This window comes from Diuraphis noxia, unplaced genomic scaffold (genome assembly GCF_037042655.1).
Source record: "Diuraphis noxia isolate RWA-SAM2 unplaced genomic scaffold, SU_Dnox_SAM2 contig0002, whole genome shotgun sequence".
Lineage (NCBI taxonomy): Eukaryota > Metazoa > Arthropoda > Insecta > Hemiptera > Aphididae > Diuraphis > Diuraphis noxia.
The window spans coordinates 59297839-59321450 of NW_028301712.1; the positions used below are offsets into that span (position 1 = coordinate 59297839).

General features: G+C 29.8%; 2 protein-coding genes across 2 annotated transcripts in view; one reads left to right on the plus strand and one right to left on the minus strand.

Annotated features, from left to right (window-relative positions):
* LOC107164709 (uncharacterized) overlaps positions 1 to 8280 on the plus strand; it is a 34993-nt gene extending 26713 nt beyond the window's left edge. Inside the window, exons 2-5 of the mRNA XM_015512630.2 lie at positions 1820 to 1966; positions 2653 to 3015; positions 4244 to 4374; positions 5554 to 8280. Coding sequence (XP_015368116.1) covers positions 1820 to 1966; positions 2653 to 3015; positions 4244 to 4374; positions 5554 to 5746 — 834 coding nt within the window. The 3' untranslated portion in view covers positions 5747 to 8280. The remainder of the gene's footprint in view (positions 1 to 1819; positions 1967 to 2652; positions 3016 to 4243; positions 4375 to 5553) is intronic.
* Positions 8281 to 11277: 2997 nt separating this feature from the next.
* LOC107164701 (L-dopachrome tautomerase yellow-f2-like) lies at positions 11278 to 21886 on the minus strand. Its single transcript, XM_089219766.1, has 5 exons — positions 21826 to 21886; positions 19983 to 20283; positions 19280 to 19550; positions 14616 to 14987; positions 11278 to 11711 (listed from the first exon to the last, which is right to left on the minus strand). The coding sequence occupies exons 2-5, from the start codon at positions 20261 to 20263 to the stop codon at positions 11442 to 11444; spliced, it is 1194 nt and encodes a 397-aa protein (XP_089075892.1). The 5' UTR covers positions 20264 to 20283; positions 21826 to 21886; the 3' UTR covers positions 11278 to 11441.
* Positions 21887 to 23612: the final 1726 nt, after the last annotated feature.

Genomic DNA, 23612 nt, shown 5'->3' on the forward strand with positions numbered 1-23612 from the left:
TACTATAAAAATATAAACTCATTGATCGTATCGGGGGAAAAAACTAGTTTTGTAGAATATTTTCTTCCTCTTTCTCAGCGCTCTTCATCATCTTCTCCGAGCCTAGGCGATAATGCAGTATCCCTTGATGCCTACGCTTTACAGTTTATCTACGTTTATCTATAACTGCCAATAAATAGTGGGTATACTCCCAGGCATATAATACTCGCATAGTCACATCCATTGTGGCCACTTTATATAAACACATTTCGACCTTCGATGACTGTCACGAGACAGATGTTACTCTTGGTGTCCATGACCCGATCCTATAAACACAGCATTGGTGTAATGATGATTGTGAACACACACGCACATAGGCATATATATACATAAAACAGTGTACTATAAAATCGTCGATATTGCGTCAGATATTGATCGTACCAAACCGAATTAGCCAACCGCAGATTTTTTTTTTATCTTATTAGAAATCTTAAAAATCTTCTTTGGATTACAATTTAATGTTATGATGTTTTTTTTTTTTTTTTAAATAAATAAGTTAATTCATTAAAGCACGAATAATATTTCCAAGAAAGATTAAATACAAATTGAGCATCGAATATTATATCCTTCAGGACTTAGTTCTGAAGTATTAATCTTTATCTTTATTTTTATATATATATATATTATATATTCAAGTATTTAAGACATATATATACAGTTTTTACTGTATTATTGACTGTAATTAGTAATCCTTTTGAATATATCGATAAGAACTTTTAAAATTAATTTATCACTATGTTCATTAAAGACTGATATTATAGTATTTGTTTTAACTTTATTTTTCATTTATAATAAATGTTAATTTGCTTCTAACCTCATTAATCAACATCAAAACATTGAATTCATTTTTGTAAAAAAATCTCCGATTTTTTATGTGCAGAGTGTAGAACGCTTTAAGTAATTATTATTATATTAGTGATAAATGTATTTTAATATTAAGAACGATACCATTAACTGCGGCCTATGTAAAAATGGTATCGCCAGGAGTAATATAATATAATAACCCAGATGAGGTTCTATAAAATAAATAATCATAAAAATAACATCCGTTATTATAGTACCTCGAGGTGTTTTCAGTGAAATATTATATTATATTTCCCATTTGGACTAAAATCATATCAATATATTATAAATTATTATTATTATTATTCATCGTCATCTCTAAAGCTATATACAGTTGTGTGAAAATAAAATACACACATCAGCTATGTACACTTTACTACGCACAATGGAAATCCATTAAAACATGAATATGTGTATGTGTATGTATACGAGGAGTGAGTTATCGTGTACAGACAGAATATTGCTCGAGGCAAATACTTAATTAGGAATCTTTGTGGCTTTGTACATTGAATTTAATTCGATTTATGAATTTAAAGAAAAAATGTTTCAATAAGTTCCATATGGAATGCACCGTCGCCTGAACGGTAGGGTTCATCTGACACCACATACAAAACCTCGATTTCACGTATTTACGGATAATTTACAGAGTATAATATTAATATTATATATGTATATATTATTATGCATCGCCATATACTCAAATATCAAACGTGAGCATGTGGCCATATATTATGATGTACCTAATAATATAATATTATCTTGTTTTAATTTTCTATTGCGTTCGTCTGCATCATATATTATATAAAATAATATTATATAATAGTATATAATATAAATTGATGTTTGAGGAACGGTGGAAGGTGTACGGGATTTTCGTCTAAGCATCTTGTTCGGATTGACTGATCACATCGTTTACGTTATTTTTCCGCTAAAATAGAAACTCTACGACTGTCGTAGCGTGCAATCGGCTGTTGCCGTCGATATGGACAAAATCAGAGGGCACCTGTACGTGCTGGACAATGGATACGACAACGTCATCTGTCAACCGAAAATTATCGTTTATGACCTGAAAACTTACAAATGTGTACGTATACGTCATTATAAATATTATCACTGTTTATTAATTATCGGAATAAGATTGCAGGGACGTACGAAAAAAATTAATTCATTAGAATGCATTATTATAGATTAGGTAGTTCTAGCTTTCAGATTTAAACAACATAATGGGAAAAATATACATTATTGGTCAACTGAAAAAAACTTATTTACATATTCCTTCAAAAGCAATACAAAAGTTAGTTACAATTTTTTTTCATCCAAAATGTAATCTTATTTTAGTGATATTATGAATAACCAATGAGAGTTCCAAGTTTCTAATTTATATACATTTTGAGCAGTGGTAAAGAAAACTAAAATCGATACTATGAAAAACGAATGTGCAAGAAATATTGGACCGTTTTTTTCGTGATTTACAGTTGATTTCTCTAATAAATTATATGAAAACATATAAGAAAATCAAAATTCGATCACTGATTTTTTCCAGAAGAAAAAAAAATGACCTTAAACACATTAAAATCCACACTATTGTTTAACTAATACATTCCTATCGCTTCTTATTTAGAATTCAAAAATCATAAGTTCCAAAAATTTTGCAGGTGGAGTTATTGGGCACTCGGAATATCATCTCTAATACCCTTATTTTAGCTCATATCCTACTATACATAGTATTATTACCAGATTTTTATTGTTGTTATAATTATTTTCACGCAGATACATACCATAGAACTCGGCGGACTCAATGGCTCGGGACTAGCCACGCTGGTGGTGGATGCTAGACCGTTCAAAGGCGAGACGAGGGTGTACGCGGGTGACGCGCGTGGTGGACGCATCGCAGTGTACGACCCAGACCGGAGTGTTTGGTATATGGTCGCATTACGCATCCAGAACCGTGGTAACGCGGTTATACAGGACTACTATAGACCGGAAGTCGACCAGGAAGTGCCTGCAGAATGCATCGCCATCTCTAAGCTTCAGTGGTCCGTGTACTTGACGTCGACGCATTCGCACGACTTGTATACGGCTTCGTTCAAGGATCTCCGGAATTTGACCTCTTACGTCACGCCGAGCGTAAAGGTATAAATGCCCGCTTGGCTAACTATATTACGAGCACTCGTCCGTATGGCGACGGAATAAAACGGCCATTGTCGTAAGGGTAAACGCAATACTCGGAAACATGAAATTTTTGGAAGGGTGACTAACATTTGTCGTACATTGTACTTATTTTTGAAATATTTGTGATTTTTTTCGAAAAACTATATTTAAAGATCCTTTCATAACGGAGGTCGGTACATAGTACATACTACATACGCATGATAGGATAACTGTAGTGATAATATTTTTTAAGACCTGTACGTTCGTCTAAATGTTTATAAATGATTACAGAATTACAGATAGATAACCACAACAGACGATTACCATTGATTATATGGTTTAAAATGTAATCGATAAGTTCATCAACCGTTGATTGACTTAAGAAGATTAACGTGTAAAAGAAAGTTTTTCGGATTTTGGCTTTATGTGTCAAATAAAAACTAGGTTAAGAACGTCAAAATAGGGTTTACGTATTCAGCTATAGCTCATGATAAATAAATAACAAAAGCAATTTACAACAATGGAATTATTGACTCGTTTTCATTAATAAAAAAACACTATTCCATTGTTTTAAAGTAATTTATTTATTAAAAATTAAACAGCCTTACAGCAATATTATATCTATATGGTATTAGTGTTAACTATCACCTGACACCTATACTATAATAGATATTTTAAAGAAATCAAATAATGAATTATTGTTATTTTGCGAATTGTTCAGAAAACTCGATGCAATATTTACCGTTATATATTATGTATTAAAAAGTAAGCTATCCCATAAAATGTTATCCCAGTTCTATCGCTTTATTCATTTAACATACCTCCTCTTAAATCCTTTGCTCGACCGTTTAAACCGTCTAAACCTATTTACCTACAATACATCGAGTAAATATATGGGCGCGCTTATTACAACGAAACGCTACACTGTATTTACGCTCGAGCGTTTAATTAAAATTACAACGCGTTAGTTATAATAATTATACCGTATTAATATATAATAATATAATAACTATTTTTCCCCCTTTTAATAGTTTATAATATCCGCAAACGGTGTGTTCGTTTTATTACCGTACACAGGCCATCAAGCGGCGTCTCCGTATTTAATTCGTTGAAATTCTTACGGAAACGCAGTACCTACCTCCAGCCTTCACTATCGTCACTAGTCGAAACAATTTGAGACTAAATTAGAAAATTATTGTCTTCGCTTCAGAATGGCGACGTACTTCCGGTTGGATTGCGAGTGCGCTGGGAAGGCGTCAAGCTGGGCGTTTCGAGCGGGCTGTACGCTGACATACAGGGTGGTCTCAACTACGTGTACACCAGAGATTTCGTGGCAGTCAGGTGAACATTATATGATGTTATCATATATATTCTTATATTGTAATGATTATTATACGCCTGGTAAAATAACTGTGATCTCCAACAGCCCAGCCGGGCCCAACCTCAAAGCGGCAAGAGTGTCTCACACAATCACACTATATTTAATTCTCACAAAAACTTACATAAAAATATTATACTTAAACTCGTAATGTGATACGGGAATCAATAATTTAATTTTTAAGGTGTCCACTAAAACATTAAATCAATTCTTATCGTCATAATACGCATTGACACAATGTATTTTCAGGTTTTCGAGAAACACAAAACCGAATTAGTGTTTAATACTTAAGACATTGTGATGCATACAAATAATTTACTTAACAAGACACCCCGTATGTTAGGAATATTATTGTAATACACGATGTCATGTGTTTGTATGTTATGGGTAATGTACAATATTATACAATATGCACATTGCAGTCCGGGCAATCGAGTCACATTTCTTATTAAATTTATCATTCCCAATATTTTTTATTTATATAGGTAGGTTGTGTGTGTTATCTTTTAATAGAAAAACAAACATAAATAAATATATCTATTTGAAAAATTATTACCTTATTATTTTATTCTGAATATTATCTTAAAACAATTACCTATAATAATTATACTCCCTACTAAGTATTGATAGAATAACATTAAACAATATAAATCAATTAATTTTTATTTATTATTTTGTTAGGATTAATTAGAATTGTATTATTGCCTATTCATTTGTTGTTGGTACATAATTAAATTTAAATGGCACTTAGGATTGCAACGTCTGTCTGTTTTACTACAATTGCATTTATTTCTCTTGTAAAGCTGAGTACAGATGCATTATATATAATATAATTAGTTTAATTGTTTTTAAAATATTCATAATAATATGATAAAATTAATAATCATTGTTGTATAAAATTCAAAACATAATAAATATAGGTAAAAATAAAATAATAATTATTAGTAATGTATTGATGAATTTGTTTTATTTTTATCATTAATTTACAATCATTTTAAACAAAAAAAAATAATTTGTTTGAATTCGTGATTCAAAATTCATATTGCCTGATCTATTCCACATTGCCCGTAACATAAATAAATAATTTCTTCAAACCGTCGACTTTTTCTAGTTAACGCATTTATCGTTTTATATTCATATAGGTTGAGTCTGATCCCGGGTGTCACACCGGTTGCAGCGGAAGACCATAAAGTGCTATTGCAGTCGTACGATCTGTTACCAACAGTCACAAAGATTTTCACAGACAACAAGAATTATCTGCAGGTGTGGGCCCTAAACGCTGTGCCAAACGCGGAAAACCGTCACTTGGTCAAAATTAATACTCTCACGTTATAGATGCCGTTATCTCGTATACATTATGATATTATAACATTCTACTCTACACATAGTACCTGCAGGATTTGACAATTTGAACGCGAAATATGGTCAACCCCTTAAGATATGCTCTGTATAAACAAGAAGATTCACCAAGCATGCACACCACCTGACCGTATTTTTTCCTATTTAATAACTAATTTATCAAAATTCTAATTTTTGGGGTATAATGTAGGAACTAGGAAGTACTATATCTAAAGTACTTATGTACTCTTGTGCCATTAGAATAGCGTCCTCTATCGAAACAACAATATAAGCTAATAAGTTTGGTGAGCATACTCGGCGAATCATTCTGTTTATATTATAATATTATATAATATTGATGTTGTATGTGGTTATAGACGACGTTCATAAACTGTAAACATAAAACCTACATATACTTTATTTTTTTATATTATGTCGTTCCACATAAGTATTTAATATAAATTATATTTGTATATAACTATCGCTGTTTACATTATTTGTAAGCTTAGTATAGACTATAGAGATACCACGTGAAACATGGTGATCGATATTCTATTTAACTAAATACGGCAATTAATAAATATTATCCAAATAGACTTTAGGTATCTAGTTTTAAAAGAACAAAATAATAAAATATTAAGTTGTTACGAAAAATAAAATACTAAAATTACTAAGATTTCAAAAGTTTTGTCCACTATTTTCTTCTGTTCATAAATTGAATTGGTCGTAATTTCGAATTGTACAGAGGTTAAGTATGAGTTTTTTTTAATTTCACAATCGGAAAAGCAATATTTTGTTGGTGCGTTATAAAAATATATATTATTGAGTATTGAATAAATAGTTTTTGTTAAGACATACATATATTTAAAGTTTAGGCGAAAAGTTATTGTGGTGCGCACTATAAATTCCGCTCTGCATCTATTTTAAATTTTTATTGATCATCAATTATTTTTCGTAATAAATGTTATGTAGAAATTGGACCTATAGGCTTATAATTATTTTTAATTACCTAAAACATTTAATTAAGAAGCCCACAGAGATTGACGTGTGAAAATGAGTTGAGCTAGGTAAATATTTCATTCCGTATGATATATGTGTGCACATGATACATATTATATTGTGCTGAATGCACAGACTGTGTAGGTAGGTATGTAATAGATATATATTTATATAAATATACTGTAATATATTATCGAGTACGGTAGCATGTTTAGGGGACTCGGGGAACGTAAATTAACTAAATCAAAGGATGTTTTCGTTTTAATTATATGCGAAATGAATACGAATTTAATGTGTTAAGTTTATATGACAAATATGTAAGTGCCAACCTATATATTATATTATAAAACAGTAATACAACATTACACCTATACAGAATATAATAAATATTACGCTATACTTACGAGTAACAGTTGGTATAAAGCGGGCGAGCAGGATAACATCAAATTACATAAAATATTATAACGCATATTTATTATTAACGTCACACATAGTAATATAGTAATAGTATCCATTAAAAGTGGCATATCATCAAAAAATACATATCAATATATTTAAATGTGATTTTTTCAACATCGGTAATCTATAAGAAAATTTAAATACGTACATTTTCACATAGATTACTGTTTTAAATTTAAATACATTTGCCACGGAGAAATGTAATTAAAGTGATAAGAAAACTCTGTGACACACTGTTCGATGTAACTATAACTTCCACCATGATCTAAGATATATGTATATATCTTAGTTCATGACTTCCACTTATTAGATTTCATATCAATTCACTTGATGTTGTATATTATTTACAATTAGTACATATTTTTTAATGTTTAAAACGATATTATTATCTGTATCTAAACGTTGAATGCATTTTTTAAACAAATATATTATTAAGATGCAATTTATTATTTTATTGAATTAAGTATAGTATATTCTTGGATATAAACTCCTATCTTTATGACGACAAAGTCGTAAAAAATGCTCAGTTTCCTTGCTCATTATTCGCAAAATGTTCATTACTTCCGGGTAAAAAAAAATCTTATGGAGATTCTGGAATCCAATAACCCTCCGGATATGCTTATTATGTTAAAGTATAGTAAAATGAAAATCTACTCTTAAATCGTCCATCATAATTATTGGTTAAATTTGGCCTAAAGCCAGGTAATTAGATGTAATAAGATGTAAGTATGTGTCATGTGGGATAGGTGCATAAGATTGGACCTAACTAGCTATAGCTACTTATATTTACTTTTGCTTATATTAAGTTCTTTTAGTTTATTTTTATAATTATATAGACAAAAAAAAAATTATTTAATGATAAATTCTAATTTCTGTTATTTACGACGCGTAGGTGTATAATAAAGTTAATGACATATTTTAATGATAGTTTCAGTAATTTAGAATTTATATCGAAATATGCTTAAGTATGCGACTGGTGTCTGGTATAATATATCAATAAAGAAATTAAATAAGTTTTAATAAACAATTATTTATGTTCCACAAATTTAATACGGCTATATATACATAACGATATTTATTTTTTAACATAGGTAGAAACAAAGTAGTAAAATCTGTCAAAAGAATGAAAATTTAATATTTTTCTTATATTACAAAAAATAATGAATTTTATTATTTGAATAACAATAAATAAATATAGTTATTCAAGTACCGCTTTTAATGAATTTGTAGTTTAATCTGTAATGTATTTTATCAGGAAATACAGTGAATATAGAGTAGGTACATACATTACTTACAAATTTAAATAGTGTTTAAAATTAAATTTTGAAAAGGTTATTTTATCCTTTTAGGAGAAAACTTCTCCATTAGGTGTAGGTTCTAGTGCAACACAAATTGTTATCTTTAAATTTTAAAAGTTTAACTATTTTTAGTTGTTTATTGCGTGTTTAATCTTAATATAAATTACTTATAGTTTATAATAAAAATTACGTGGATATAATGTTGTTATTTATATTTAGTATAAACATATTTATATAACTTTATTAGTTTCTATTTTGATCAATTAAATTACTTCATGTCTTCATAAATATTCATTTTTGTTTATGTGGTATTTATTAATTATTTCTTTTGAACTTAAAGTACCATTTGAAAAATTTGTAACAAATGATCTAAGATGAAAAAATAAATTATAAATCTGTTGACCTATAATTGCATTCAGTTAGATAATTGTTAAGAAAAAGTTTTTCCTTTTTACACCAACTTTGTTACGAAACTACCAAAGTAAAATAAAAAATATAACATTTTAATTATCATACTTCAGTTTTATAATTAATATACTGCAACAATCATTGTATTCAGAATAATACGCATGATTCTTTATTATTCGTGCATTAAATATTCATTATAGTAATTAAAAACAAAATATTTTATTACATAACTATGGTTATTGTTAATTTGAATATGATGACAATTTATTACTGTTTATTAAATTATTATCAAAAAATATTTAGTATGATACTAGCTATGTACATTTAATTTGATCAATGTACATAATTATACAAACGAGCATTACGCAAAATCGATTTAATATGTGTAATATTATACTTATCTAGTATTTTAAATGGAATTTACATTAAAAGGAATACTATTTTTTATTTCATTAGCACTGACAATGTTCACAGAATATATAAATAATACTATGCGATTATTAGTAATTAGATAGTAAATATTCATTAAAATAAAAATAAAAATTTAATACGTAGGTAATGACAGAGATGATTTGGCGTAATAATATTTACTTTCGTAAAATTAAAATGTAGGTATTCAATTGATTATATAAATTTGAAATGTGCGATTGTGATTTTCAATTCAAAACCCAAATTTGTATCATAGTTAATTAAATAAATAATAATTTATATAATAATTTAAATTGCGTGTGATAATGCCGTGTCTATTGTCTAGCTGATATGATAGAAGCAAACATTAATTTTACTTTTTGTGCCTGCTGCACAACTAATCATTTTTATATCAGTTTATGATATTACAACAATGTTGTGTTTATAACTTATATTATTTTCTAATTTGAGATTGGTTGTTTGGTTTGAATCTTTTTTTTTCTTAGAAATGTATATAATTACGATTTTTAATTTTTACAACTATAATACAAATAATCTAAAAAAAAATTACTAACGTTATAATGTGTTGTTGTCTGTTGAGTATGCGTCATTAATATGTATATTCATTTATATGATGGTAAACAGTTTGGACCACAAAAAAGTTTGTATTTTATTTTACTACCTACAAAGAAAAATAGCTATTGTTTTTTGTTGCGTAGGTAATGGTAGTTAGTTTTAGCTCATCGAGCTGCCAAGTATACTCGTAGACGTGGTTATAGTATATCGTACGCCTTAAAATGTACAATGTTATATTATTTATGGACAATTAAAATATTCACGATAAAACTTATATTTTAGTAACTTAAACATTTTTATTAGTAATAACTTTTAAATATTAAATATAAATTATAATAATAATAATCAAAATATTTATTCAGGCATATAATTATTTATTATAATTCGTACAACATATTTCAGGTAAATTTTTTTTGTATTTTAAAAATTACTAATTTATAATCAATATATTCAGTACTTATAATATTTAAATCCTCGGCTAATGACTTTGATGTTTAAGCCGTAATAATAATAATAATAAAAAAAAATATCTAAATGATTCTGTTAAATATTTTAATACTTATATCTCGGGTATATTATTCTCAATAAAAAGGTACGAGTTATAAGTATCTACAAATCACTAACAAGACGGTTTTTGTAACATTGAATTACTATTTATGCAGATAACGGTTTGTATTTTATTTTTTAGGCAATGATTTTCAATATAATATTATCCAATGTATTGCATTTAAAAAAAATAAAAATAAAATTTTATTATTTCATATCAATTAAAAGATTTATATGTTTTAATAATTTAATAAAAAAAGAACAATACTTTATTGACGCATGCAAATAATTGAATAATTTTTATATCATTAACCAATATGTTTATTGAAAATTTAGATGAAAGTTTGTGACCCGCACTATGAACCCCATTCAACTTCTATTTTTAATATTTATTAATAATCAACCATCTTTAATAAAAATATTTATTTTCTTTCTCAAACAATAATTTTAAATATTATGTTACAAACCTTAGATTTCTCAGATGGATTTTAAATTTTGTTCCATAATACCATACAGGGTTAAAGAATTCCAAATTTTAAATGTTGTAGTGTGCCGGTGATGTTTAAAAAGAAATTTATAAAAGCACATTTTAATTATACGTAAAAAAAATATGTAAAAATGTAAACAATATATTTGATACGATTTTATAATAATAGTATTATTTTATTTTATTTATTAATCTCAATAATCTAAGTGCATTACTTTATTCCACTAACGTTGGATGCTAAATTTACTCCCGGTATTATTCGAGTATACCGTCCGGTTTACACCAGTGAATGCAAAAGATAATAGTAGGTAATAGTATATTATAAGGAGTTATCAATGATACCATAATTAATATTTGGTAATTCCGTTTATTCCATTGCATTAATGCTTATAAACACAATTTATCAAAAGAGGATACCACATCGTACTGCAAGCAACACAAGTCGTCAGCGACTTCGTTCGTCCTTGACGCAGACTTGATCACGTGGTTAAAACAACCACGAGAGCGACTATTAAAAACACCCTTCGAGCACGCGAACGTTGTGCACGATTCCACAGCCGACGTTGTTCTGTGCAAAATCCGGGAAGTTCGTCTCGAGCACCAAGAGCCGATTCCGGTCTCGGTCAGCCATCACTTGGGTGGACAGGAAGCAGGGACCAGACCGATAGACAGATGAGAAATTTTCTACGGAGAACGGTCGAGTTGAGTCCCAGCTCTGCACGTCGGGTGAACCGTCGAACCGGAAGAACACTTTCGTGCCACCGTCCGTGCCCAAAATCACCTGGAACCGGAGAATGACATTAATGGACTGTTTTCAATTATATAGGTACATTTATGATTCATACGATTAGCATTACCCGGAAGATACCACGGAGAGGTCAATCACGAGTGGCCGTATTATAGTGTGTGCAATATATTTTTTTAAATATTATTGAACTGTTATAATTTATTATCCTTAAATATACTATGTATAAATGTATGATCTTTAAGTATATGGCGACGTGAGGTCATCGTAAATGTTACACAATATATAATACTATAATAGAATATTATCAATTATCATATCGAGCTGGTACACATTTTAATTTCAACACGTAATATTTCTAGAATGTAATAAATTTTGTTTTTCGATAGTTCTTTATTTGTTTGCTTATGCTTTATTTCAGATTAGATGTCTTCATAATTGGACGATTAGCGTAAAACAACATTTTAAAATTGGTTTAAATTTGGTTACAACTGGTTGGTCGTAAGGTTTAACAAACTCAGCGCTTATTATTTATAATTCAGATGCACTTCAACTATAGCTTGTTATTCACTGAATCGAGAAAAACATGACAATAAGCATAGGTATCGATATTCCTAAATAAATATATATATATATTTCGAGAATAGTTTATGACAAAAAATAGGGAGTGGGTATAAAAATATATATGTATGACGATTATGTACAGATGTAACATCGGTGATTTTAGTTATAGACACGTTGAGGACGTTTGGGTAAAAAGACAAAAAATGTATACTCGTGGGCATATTCAACAGGATGCAACAGCTGCAGTGTCAGAATATTATCATAATCATTTTTTCAAAACACTATTGTCACACGTGTACATTTGTGCAAAAATGATTGCTAAATTCATTGAAATCTGCATATAATAAAAAGGGGACTGTTGTCATTGAAATTTAGAAAATGGTATTTTGATCTAAGCATTAAATTTTGGAACATTGGTTTGAAGGATTTTAATTTTAATAACAAGCTTTGACTCATTAATTATATATGTATCGGTTACAACAGATGCAATTTTAATATTTTAAAGTATGCATATATACTTATAATATCAATATATCATAAAAATATAAGTATAAAAAATATATCTAGTTAAAGATCTTTGGTCATTGATATTTTAGTTGTGAAAAAAAAAATTAAAATTCGCTTGAAATATTATATAATAACCAAATTGATGAATCAAAATCCATTTTCAAAATTAAAGAGATTTGATGTCGGTATTTTTTGTTAAAATAAATCCATCTATTGTCCATAGGACTGACACAATTATCAATGCTATAATAATAATCTGAAACCATTTTGAAATTTACTTGAGATCAGTCATACATGTTTTTAACTTAATGTAAAAATATAAAAATTGAAGAATTTTTTAAAAGTGAAATTAAAATATAATATTAAAAAAAAATAGAATCTAAAGTAAATTTTACAACGAATTTAAATATGTTTTCACATTTCTTATCGCGTTAATCGCATTAATAGTTTAGTTGGTACGGTGGACAAAACTTTTATGCTTTTTAGTGAAAAATGTTAGGTGTAGTATATTCGACTACAGATTGGTGACATGTGCGTGTCTCATATCTCTTTTACACTGCAGTCCATATATACTAACGATCACTTATTACACACACGATAACATGACACGCACGCAAACACTTAGAAAATTAATGGTTTAGATGTACCTATTGTACCTATATAAAACGAACACAAAAATAAATACTCTTAAAATAGGACGGAATCGGTTAGGTATATGAAAAAATACTAATAATGGGTAGTCATCTTCTGAAGTATTCATTTAGATTATAAATGTATATATATATTTTAGAATAACAGTAATTTTCAGAGTTTCTATAACCCACTTTGGTATATTAATCTTAAACGCAGGTATAACCTTATAGTTAGAATTATAGACATTTTTAACTTGTATCATTAATTAATATATTTAGAACATAAATAGTTGGAATAGGCCTTCAAATGCATATTTTAGAACGTTTACTCATGTAAAATAAAATAAAAATAAAAATTTCAAATAATAGATATGTTAAGTTAATAGTACAGACAATAACTACGAAGTCTTCGTTTAAGAAAATTTTAATTGAATTTACATTGATGTGTGTGATGTGTATATTATATTGCAAATTATAACCCCTTATTAATAGTTATTAAATATTCCCTATAATTAGCGCAACCATTGCTATATTTCTTTTTACTTTACTTATTAAAGTATTAACATCAGTTACCAAACTCCTCCTACTTACCCCATACATTTTTCATTAAAAAAAACTTAAATTCCTGACACGATAATAAAAATTACTTCCTGAGGTTTGACTACGTTTGCGTTCATACACGTTATGTGTACTTTTCATCTAAATATTATTTTCCATAATGAAAAATGAAAATTAACAAATAAACGACAGTACATTTATTAGGTTTCAAAAGTGTTGTCCATTATTTTTATTTCATAAATGTAATTATTTTTGAATATTTTGATCTACTGCTTAAAATAATATCAAGTGCACATATAATGGCACAGCACTATGTGTGACACAAAGATAAAGTATAACTGCATAACCGTAAGGAGCTAAATAATAGCTTACTCACAATGCATTAAAAATTAACGCGTCTTTTCAGACTTCATATGGGTCAAAGATTCGAGATCGATCGTTAACACACATTTTTTGGTTTTTTTTTTATAACACTTTTGTAATAGGTACTTAATCTTTAAGTATATCTTAATACTTCTTACGATATGTATGATGTCTCGGGGAAAAACAAAATTACAAGTCACGCCCTCTCGTCCGTCGTCGTACCTATATAAATGTGCTCCTGCGCAATAGCAGTTCTATACATATAATATACTAACAATAATATCGTGTACGAAAAGGTCGCCGCGTAGGTACCTACCATTTTGTCCGGTTTGACGCCTAAGTCGGTCACTTTTCCTGCAGAACCTCTGCGCAGATACTCGGCTCGAACCGTAAACGCCCTGGCGCCGGACAAGTACGTGACGATCAGTGCCGCCGCGCCGCCGCCACACTCTGCCCGGACGAGTGTCGCGTACAGCACGTCACGCTTCGTGCACCCCGCCGCGATCTCCTTGGGCAACAACACCCGCCATCCCTTCGACTCGACCAAGTCGTATGCGACCACCGCCCGATTGGCCGCGTCCGACACGTACACGTAACACTTGCCGTCCGTCTCGTCGTAGTCCACGGCCAGATACTGTAGTCGGCTCATTGGCGTCGTCAGGCATGTCAAGTCGATCTTTTTTAACAGCTGAAACACCGTTTGTTATAAAATTATGTTATGCTTAAAACGCGGTTGCGGGTATTTACAGGTTTTTTTTTTCAAGTGGTTTTTTTTTATTTCAAATTTAAAACCACATTTGACGATTTAAATTGGCAGCTGATCACACAACACCCAACCCCCGAAATCACTTGTAACCATTAAAGAGATTGAAAATACAATTCTGAAAGTGTTCAACGTGTATATATCACAATTTTTGATTTGTCTAACATTATACTTTATCTATATCGTGATACAATTACTTTTTCAACAACTGTCTAATTTATACTTTAGTATTTTTTTTCGTATAAAAGTTCATGGTAAATATATACATATGAATGTAATTCCCACTTTCCCAGTGAGACGGAAATCCCTCAACGATACGCCATTGAGTTGGGTCATGCGTCTTGTTTTAAAAAATAATAGATTAATTTAATTTGTATTCAAATTAAGGTATTATAGCTGATAACACGTTTAAATAAGTAATTTAGATTTTAGATGTAAACTTTTCTAAATTTATGTATCTCGCTCTCGTAGAAAAAAATATACTTTTATAGTTTATAATATTTATTTATTTCATTCCATAATGCATAGAGATACGCCAAGCACATGCGTTCATCACCTTTTTCCTTTAATAATGAAATTAATCAAAATCTGATTTCAGGAATATTTAAAAATATACGTCTTACAGACCGTACATTTAAAATTCTTAAAGATATTTTGTTCTACTTAAGAAATGTTGGCGTCTCGGCGATATCCTTCTATTTTCCGATGGAAAACTCCCTTTTCTTTCGTATATTATTTAAACCATTTTGAATTTATCAAAAACATTTAAATCAGATTTAATTTTTTTTTTTTTTCAGTATTAAAAAATATAAAATGTTATATTATACGCGTAGTGCAAGAGCCAAGAAATTATTTATAGAAAAAATAAAAAAAATATTGATTAGAATCTATTAGTTATTTAATACTATGTCTTCCTGTATAAACATTTTCTGGAAATTTTAAGGTAATAAGACGAACTGATGATTCAACCCAATCAAATATTAATAATATTTATTCAACGTAAACGTATAATGATATTTTGTTTAGTCAGTTATAATAAATACTAAATAGGAAGGTACTTATTAAATATTTACAAACTTAATTTATTATAAGTAATTATAACTCTATAATGCAGTTATATAAATTTATAAACATTTCTAGTAACGGACAATTATTTAATTATTTAAGTACCTTTAATACTATGCAACGTGTGAGATAGAATATTACAAATTTAAATGTTTTTAATTTGTATATATAGGTACTAGTTAAATTATAAATAATATGACTACCTAATTGAAATAAATGTGACATCATCCGAAAATGTAATTGCGATCCTAAAATCAATAACTTGTAAATAATATATGAATTAATTTTAATTTATCTGAAAGTCTACTAATGATCCACTTCGTACAATTTCAATATCTTAAAATAATTGAATTTCAACCACAAAGCGCAGTATTATAACAACCTTCTCTTTCAAAATATTTTCGTCAAATATAGAATGATTATGTATAAATATTAAATTCTAGTCAAAAATGAAAGTATTAAGTGAATGAATTAAAACTAAAAATTATTCATACTATCTAAAATTGATGATGACATTTCATAGAAAAACAAGAATATTACTCGTTTTTTTAAGACGTAATGTATATTATTTTTATAAACTGTACTTAATCTTTAAAATTATACTATTTCCAAACCGTATACCGGCGTAATAACCACTTGGCTTAGTCAAATTATAGATAATAACAAACACAAACGACGTATCTAAAACGCAAAATCGGACGCCCGTTCTGGACATGGCACTATAGCAGTAGTGATAATCCTACAGGATTTCGTGATAGAGTAAAACGCTATTATACCTATTTTGGAATCCTTAAATACGACCGTCAATTCGATACATATTATACGCTGTCCAATATAATCTGTGCTCAAACGCGTTATAGTAATAATAATAATAATAATAATAATTCGAGACTCGCCCAAAAACAATCGTCCCGATCGGCCTGTCATATAATATTATCGATCGAACCCATTATTATAATGCATTATTATTACTATGGGTAGGTTGCTATATAGATTTGTGCGTGTGAGCGCCTACCTAGTACCTACAATGTGTCTCTTGCAGTCGAGAGAGAGAGAGAGAGAGAGAGAAAGAGAGAGAGAAAGAGAGAGAAAAATAATAAAAGTTATTAAACTACATGGAACGTTGCACAACACCCGTTGACGTTCACGCCCGGCAACGAGAGCAGCTATGCGTACGACTTAACGAGCTGCAGCAGCTATACGGTTACCCAAACTCTAATATATATGCTCGTATAGTCATCGCTTGAACGAAATCGAATTTCTACATTTTAGTTCATTAATCATTTACTCTGTACCCGCCACTATATACGGGGTGATCCGTTTAACCACTTTAACTGGGGGCTCGATTCATTTTTTGAATAAATATTTGTTTTTTATTTTTTGTTTTATCTACAGCATACTATACCTACATGAAGTGTGTACATATTATTATATTATAACATAAGGTATCCAGTAAAAGTTGATGCGTATGTTCATTGCTCATCCAATATTTCAAATATCTGTGAGACTGTAATTACGTCTATTCATTCGATATTCATTTACCTACTTGTACATACAAACGTCGAGTAAAGAATATTCGAGTTCGAAATATGCAATGAGAAATAATATAGATATGGGTGGCGATGACATAATAAAAAACATAAACAACTGTGATCAAATAAAACTATATTTTTATGTGACCAATTAGTGTTACAAATACTCTGAACTGTGTGTATAAAACGTTGACATTAATTAATGTAGTCGTATAATTGGGTCACCCTATATTACACCTAAATGTACACATTACCGCATTTGTGCAGTGATATCTTTATTCCACATCACACGCGTACCTCAACGTGGTTTGTAAATTGTAATTAACGTTAACGTAAGTTCGATTGATATATTATTATATTGAATCGGTAGGGGGTTGCATATTTTAGTAATTAGATCAACAAAACGTATACTACAGAACTCTTACTAGTACGCTCTAGTTGTATATAAATATGCATAGGTATAGCTCACCCGGCGCTATAATAATGCTATATTATTATAACACGATGTTTAATAAGTTATACATATCAGAGTACCGGAGTACGATGTCACATTATTATTAAGTTAAATGAACAATTTGTGCGCCTATAATATAGTATAACTGTGGGTGGGTGATTCTTTTGTCGTGGACCAAACAATATCCTAAGACTTACAAGGAATTTCCGCATTATTTTTTTATAAAGGTTATCAGTAGTGTATTTGCTCTTACCATCCCTGGTATTTTCAATTATATTGCTTGGTTTACGATAGCTGAATCCCCCTGTATAATCCTACGTCTCTTAGACAAAAACATATTGTCCTATAATATGGCGATGATAAGGCCTAAACAAGGGGTGTTGCTGCCAAAAATCGATATTTGTTCCATTGGTTCGAGATTCCATATTCTCGTTTTAACATACCACGTCAAATAAACTTACACTAAAATCTTAACATGGGATAGACGGATAATAGTATGTTAAACACTCTTTTGGGTATAATTAATATCATTAAAAATTAATATATGTGTAGCAATATATCTGCATGGTTTTAATCGATTATATTTTAAAAAAAGTAAAAATAAATAAATAAACAATAATAATAATAAATAATGGTGTTTTATCAGTTAATTCGCTTTTTTTTTTGATATATATAGGTTCCATGTGATGTGTAAATGCGAAAGCAAAGTCAGTTTATAGTCATTGTGTTACGAACAGGTATGAAATGCAATAATTGTGAATACAAATGCAGCACACGGTTCAAGGGTGACTAGTTCAATAGTGAAATGAGTGAAATGGCTTTCAGGGATTTTGTATTGAGGTTGTGATTGGGTTAAAGCGGTGATCTTGTAATGCAATCAAATGAATGTATTGAAATATATTTTATATTCGAATACTATTTCAAATAGTTTTTTGAAAAATGTATTCAAATAATATGTATTCTGAATATTTTTGCTATTTACAAAATCATTTTTGAACTAAAAATATAGCTTATATTTGAATATGTATTCAGAATATGTATTTTTAAATGTATTCGGATATGTATTTGGAATATTTTATTATTCATTTATTCGAATACGGCATATTCTGATAAGCAAAAAAAAAAGTATTCTTTACATGTCTGTAAAGCGGCAAAAAAACGATTACCTTGCGCGTGTTCAAGTCGAACGCCCATACGGTTGGCGGTCCCGTCCTCTGCGGTTCAGCGTCGCTGTCCAACGTCTGCACAACACCCGTGTCCAGGACCCACAGCACCTCTTGCGCGTCCAAGTACAGGTCGACGGCGTTCTGTACCTCACCCGACTTACCTTGTTCCTGTACTGACAGGCACGGGTAAGGCGTCATTACTGCCTCAGTACACACGTCGGCAGTACACAGGCAAGTCGTGGCCAAAGTGGCCGGCACGCCGGAACGCAATCTGAAATAGATATGAGCACAATATGAACAATAAGGATATTAGAGCATCAAAAAGGACGGTATTGTCATGAATGCCTTAGACATCTTTAAATCGAGACTGGGCTGCAGTATACGCGTAACAAAAATGTTCACTTTACACTACGCGTGAATAAAAAATGCGTTAAGTTAATCATTTACGCGATGAGCTTATTATTTCGTCTACTTCCCTATGATATTATAGGTAGAAGAGGTATTTAATTTATAAGATTAAAATCATGTTCGTGTTTTGGAAATCACACGAGAACTGAAATCGGAATTGAACCCAAAAATTAACGATGGTTGTATAATATGTATATTTAATTTTTTGTCACATGCTACCTATCATGGTATGCGAGGCCGGGGACCATTGGGGTCGGTTTGGTGCAACAATCGTATAAGTGCTACAGGCACCCACCTGGGGTACGCCAAGTACAAGTCGTTTCCGCATATTTGAGCTCTGAGCGCGATGTTGTTTCTCGGCACATAACGGCCGTCGTCTCTGAGCAACGCGTCTACCGTGTCGCATTCGAACCGGTACTGGGCGCCGGTCCATGTCAGTACTCTGCCGTCGCCGTCGGTTGCATTTCGGTTCAATCGGCCGGAGGAGCGTCGTTGAGCGCTGCACGTGAACGCCGTCACGTGATGTAGTACAAGCAGAGCAGTAACCATGAGTGACGACGGACACGCAGACATCATGGAGATGACGACGATCTTACCTGGAAAAAAAAAAAAAAAAAATTATACGTGAAAACGGATATAGCGTAGAATAAAGACGACAGACATATTAGTGGGCAGGTGACACATTTATATATAATAGCGGAACCAAATATTATGCGTCATGTTCCTAAATCTAACCCTCCTTCTGAACCCTCAAACGACCATAATATTATAAGAGTTATGAGCAATGATATCTGATGCTCCGCGGGTTAAAGGTTACATTATTAAGTATTAAATATCGAGTGTTAAAAAAATTATCACATTATGTAATGTGATGTTAATAGTAAAATAGTGTTAAGTTGTAATTGGTACCGAATTGTGGGTTTGCAGTGAGGGTGTTTTTCTGACGATAGTCCAACGATGTTCTAGCGATTTTCTGGTCGAATCATTTGCTTTTGCGTACGATTCAATTTGGTATTTATAATCCAAATGAATTGTCTAAATACGTGTCCACGTCCTATTATTATCGCTGCGCACATCAGACATTTTTTGTTTATTTTGTCGGCCTTCATAGTCGCAGAACTGAACGTTTTGAAAAAACAACCATAGATTTTTCATAAACGACAATTTTTCAGGCGACCTCGGGGTCGGCGGCCTTTGTCAGAATACGTGAATGTGTCAAATCGCTTATCGGTTTCAACTCGTATAAAAATAGTTTTTTTATTCACTTTACTTGACCATTACCTATTTGAAGTTGGAACCCGTATTGTATCAACAACAAAATAAAATTGGAAAATAATAAACACATAATATTAATGTTTCATGTCGACATACTTCAAAAATATTCTGTAGGAATTTCAATTTATTGGAAACAATTAATTTTATAATTTATACACATCACAATAAAATCTGTAGTAGATATCTAATAAGAAATTATTTTATATACCTAATAGCATTATCAAAGAATACTTTTACAATTATAATTGTGTATTTAAAAAAAAAATGACCTGCCTTTAATTAAAATATCTGAGAAACTATCGATTACATTACTTTTACAATATTATATTTGCGCGTAATCTGGATCCTAATGAATTATAAATATATACTATTTTACACATTATGTTAATACGTCATATGTTTAGGTTTTATAGTATCGAATAATATAGTAATATGTATACATATAATATATACAAATATACGTAATATTATAGTCAGCGTTTTTTTTTTCTTGTCAAGTTTTATACATCTGGGAAAAGTCGTATAAGTTTGTTGAAACATTCGCAAAATCAGCTCGCGGGTAATAGTCCGAAGGTTGGACCATCGGAGAAACATTCGTGGTGCATATATTATTATGTGGGTGGGTCTCTCGATCTTTAGATTATTCAAAACATATTATCTAGTACACAACATTGTAAGTATACCCGCGTAATAATGTAATATAATGTTTCTTTTTCACGATTGAATAACTGCAACCTATTACAGTATTGGATTATAATAAATTACAAATTCAATAATCGCCTCGATGTCGTTTAGTATATTATAATTGATTATATTTTATGTTATTAAAATACATTGCAAACAATATAATATATTATAATTACCATTAGCCGGGCTGCCGAGAGTAAAATCGACATTACATGGTCATGAATATGGAAATGTCCGTGTCAAGAACGATAGGTATACTATATAATATGTATACCAATAAACTAATATACTAATATACCTCTATACAACAATTATTGTAATATTATATTATCTTATTCTGCAGAGTGTATAGGTACCAAGTAATTAGTATTCGGTGTTTCACGGACTACACTTAGATTATAATATACGATAAAATGTACCTACGTAAATTAAAGGTCGTCGTGCCATCGTTATTATAAAATCAATAATAATAATATATTAGGTAGTCAATCATTAATCAATTTATCTAAATAGATAAAGATTGTGAAAATACACAATTTTAAAATGTATTTATGTCTTTCGATAGGTATATAAATATAATATCAAAATTATTATGCTACAATGCCTACTGCCTATAAAGGTTAGGTTACGGAACACACGTTTACCCAATACTGCAACTTTGGTCAGTGAAGGTGACACTTGACAGGAAGGAAGCGAAAGTTCTCATTTCTATTCCTAAATAATCTTTATTCGCATACGAACGAATGTCCGGGTGTTAGGTAATCTACTAGAAATGCAAAACCGGTTTTTTAAACGGTAATCGAGCACTTGTTTTCATTTTCATTAGGCTGTTGGTATACAAGATGTACCAACGACTTCTGTATGTAGAATTATAGTGATTGCACAGAAAAGATGCATCGATGACGTATTTACTTCTATATCTATGAATAAATAATTTTAGTGGAAATGATAATATTTTTATTTTTATATTCTATTACATTAAATATTAAATGTTTATAATATCAGTTAAATATAGTTAACTTTAAAAAGTCGTAATTTAATTACAGAATAGCCCAAAAATCTAATAATTCGCGACACAAAGAAAATTTGTAATTGTATTTATAATAAATATAAATATTAAATATAATTAATTAATTTTTATTATATTGTGTGTAGTTCAAGAAAAATGTAAGCAAAATAAACACTTACAATCAAAATATAACTAATTATAAATTGACGCGTATAAAAGAATTAAACATTTAAATATGCAAAAAAAATTTCTATGAAATCCAGATTTCTTAAAACAAAAAGCTAAAAGATTACGAAACTTTTGAGTTTCCTAGGAGTATTAATAATAGATGCTTACAAATTATATGGTTTTATAATTATTTGTTGGTTACGAAATAAGTACTATTCACCAAAAATATTTGTTACCATAAAAAGTATTTGGCAACATTCGATTAAGTAGTATTATAATTATAACAATCTAGTTTTTTAACAGGTATGTTCTAAGAATGCCATGAGCACTAACTAAAGTTTTAATAAAATATTATATAAGGTATTAGTGCTCTATTATTTTAAGCATCTCTCTCGATTGGCTTAATCGCGTATTTTGATTTGTCTATTATATTTTAATACACAGAGTATATTAGTTGGACTATTTTTATTTAATACCTATCTCACTAGGTTAAAACTGACGTCACTGAAATATTTACTTTTAGCCGTTGGCTGTTGACACATTTAGAATACCATTATGCATAATATACGTTTTATGGTAGATAAAATACTTTCAAGTTAAACACTCTCAGTGATTCTGCAAACGCAACAAGGTCAGTTAGGTAAAATATATTAATATAATTTATAATTTTCCCAGTTTTTTTACTGCAGATTTAACTAGATAATAGGTCATAAATTGTGTTGCAGATTAAGTATTTAAGTTACATGTTATACTGGTCATAAACGTACGTATATAGACCCTAATTTC

Excerpts from the sequence above, each read along its gene's own strand:
- LOC107164701 (XM_089219766.1), bottom strand. The coding sequence starts at position 20,263 with ATGATGTCTGCGTGTCCGTCGTCACTCATGGTTACTGCTCTGCTTGTA. Across the intron at positions 19,551-19,982 it reads TTGTACTTGGCGTACCCCAG|ATTGCGTTCCGGCGTGCCGG; the intron begins GTGGGTGCCTGT and ends TATCTATTTCAG. Across the intron at positions 11,712-14,615 it reads GCGTCAAACCGGACAAAATG|GTGATTTTGGGCACGGACGG; the intron begins GTAGGTACCTAC and ends CTCCGGTTCCAG.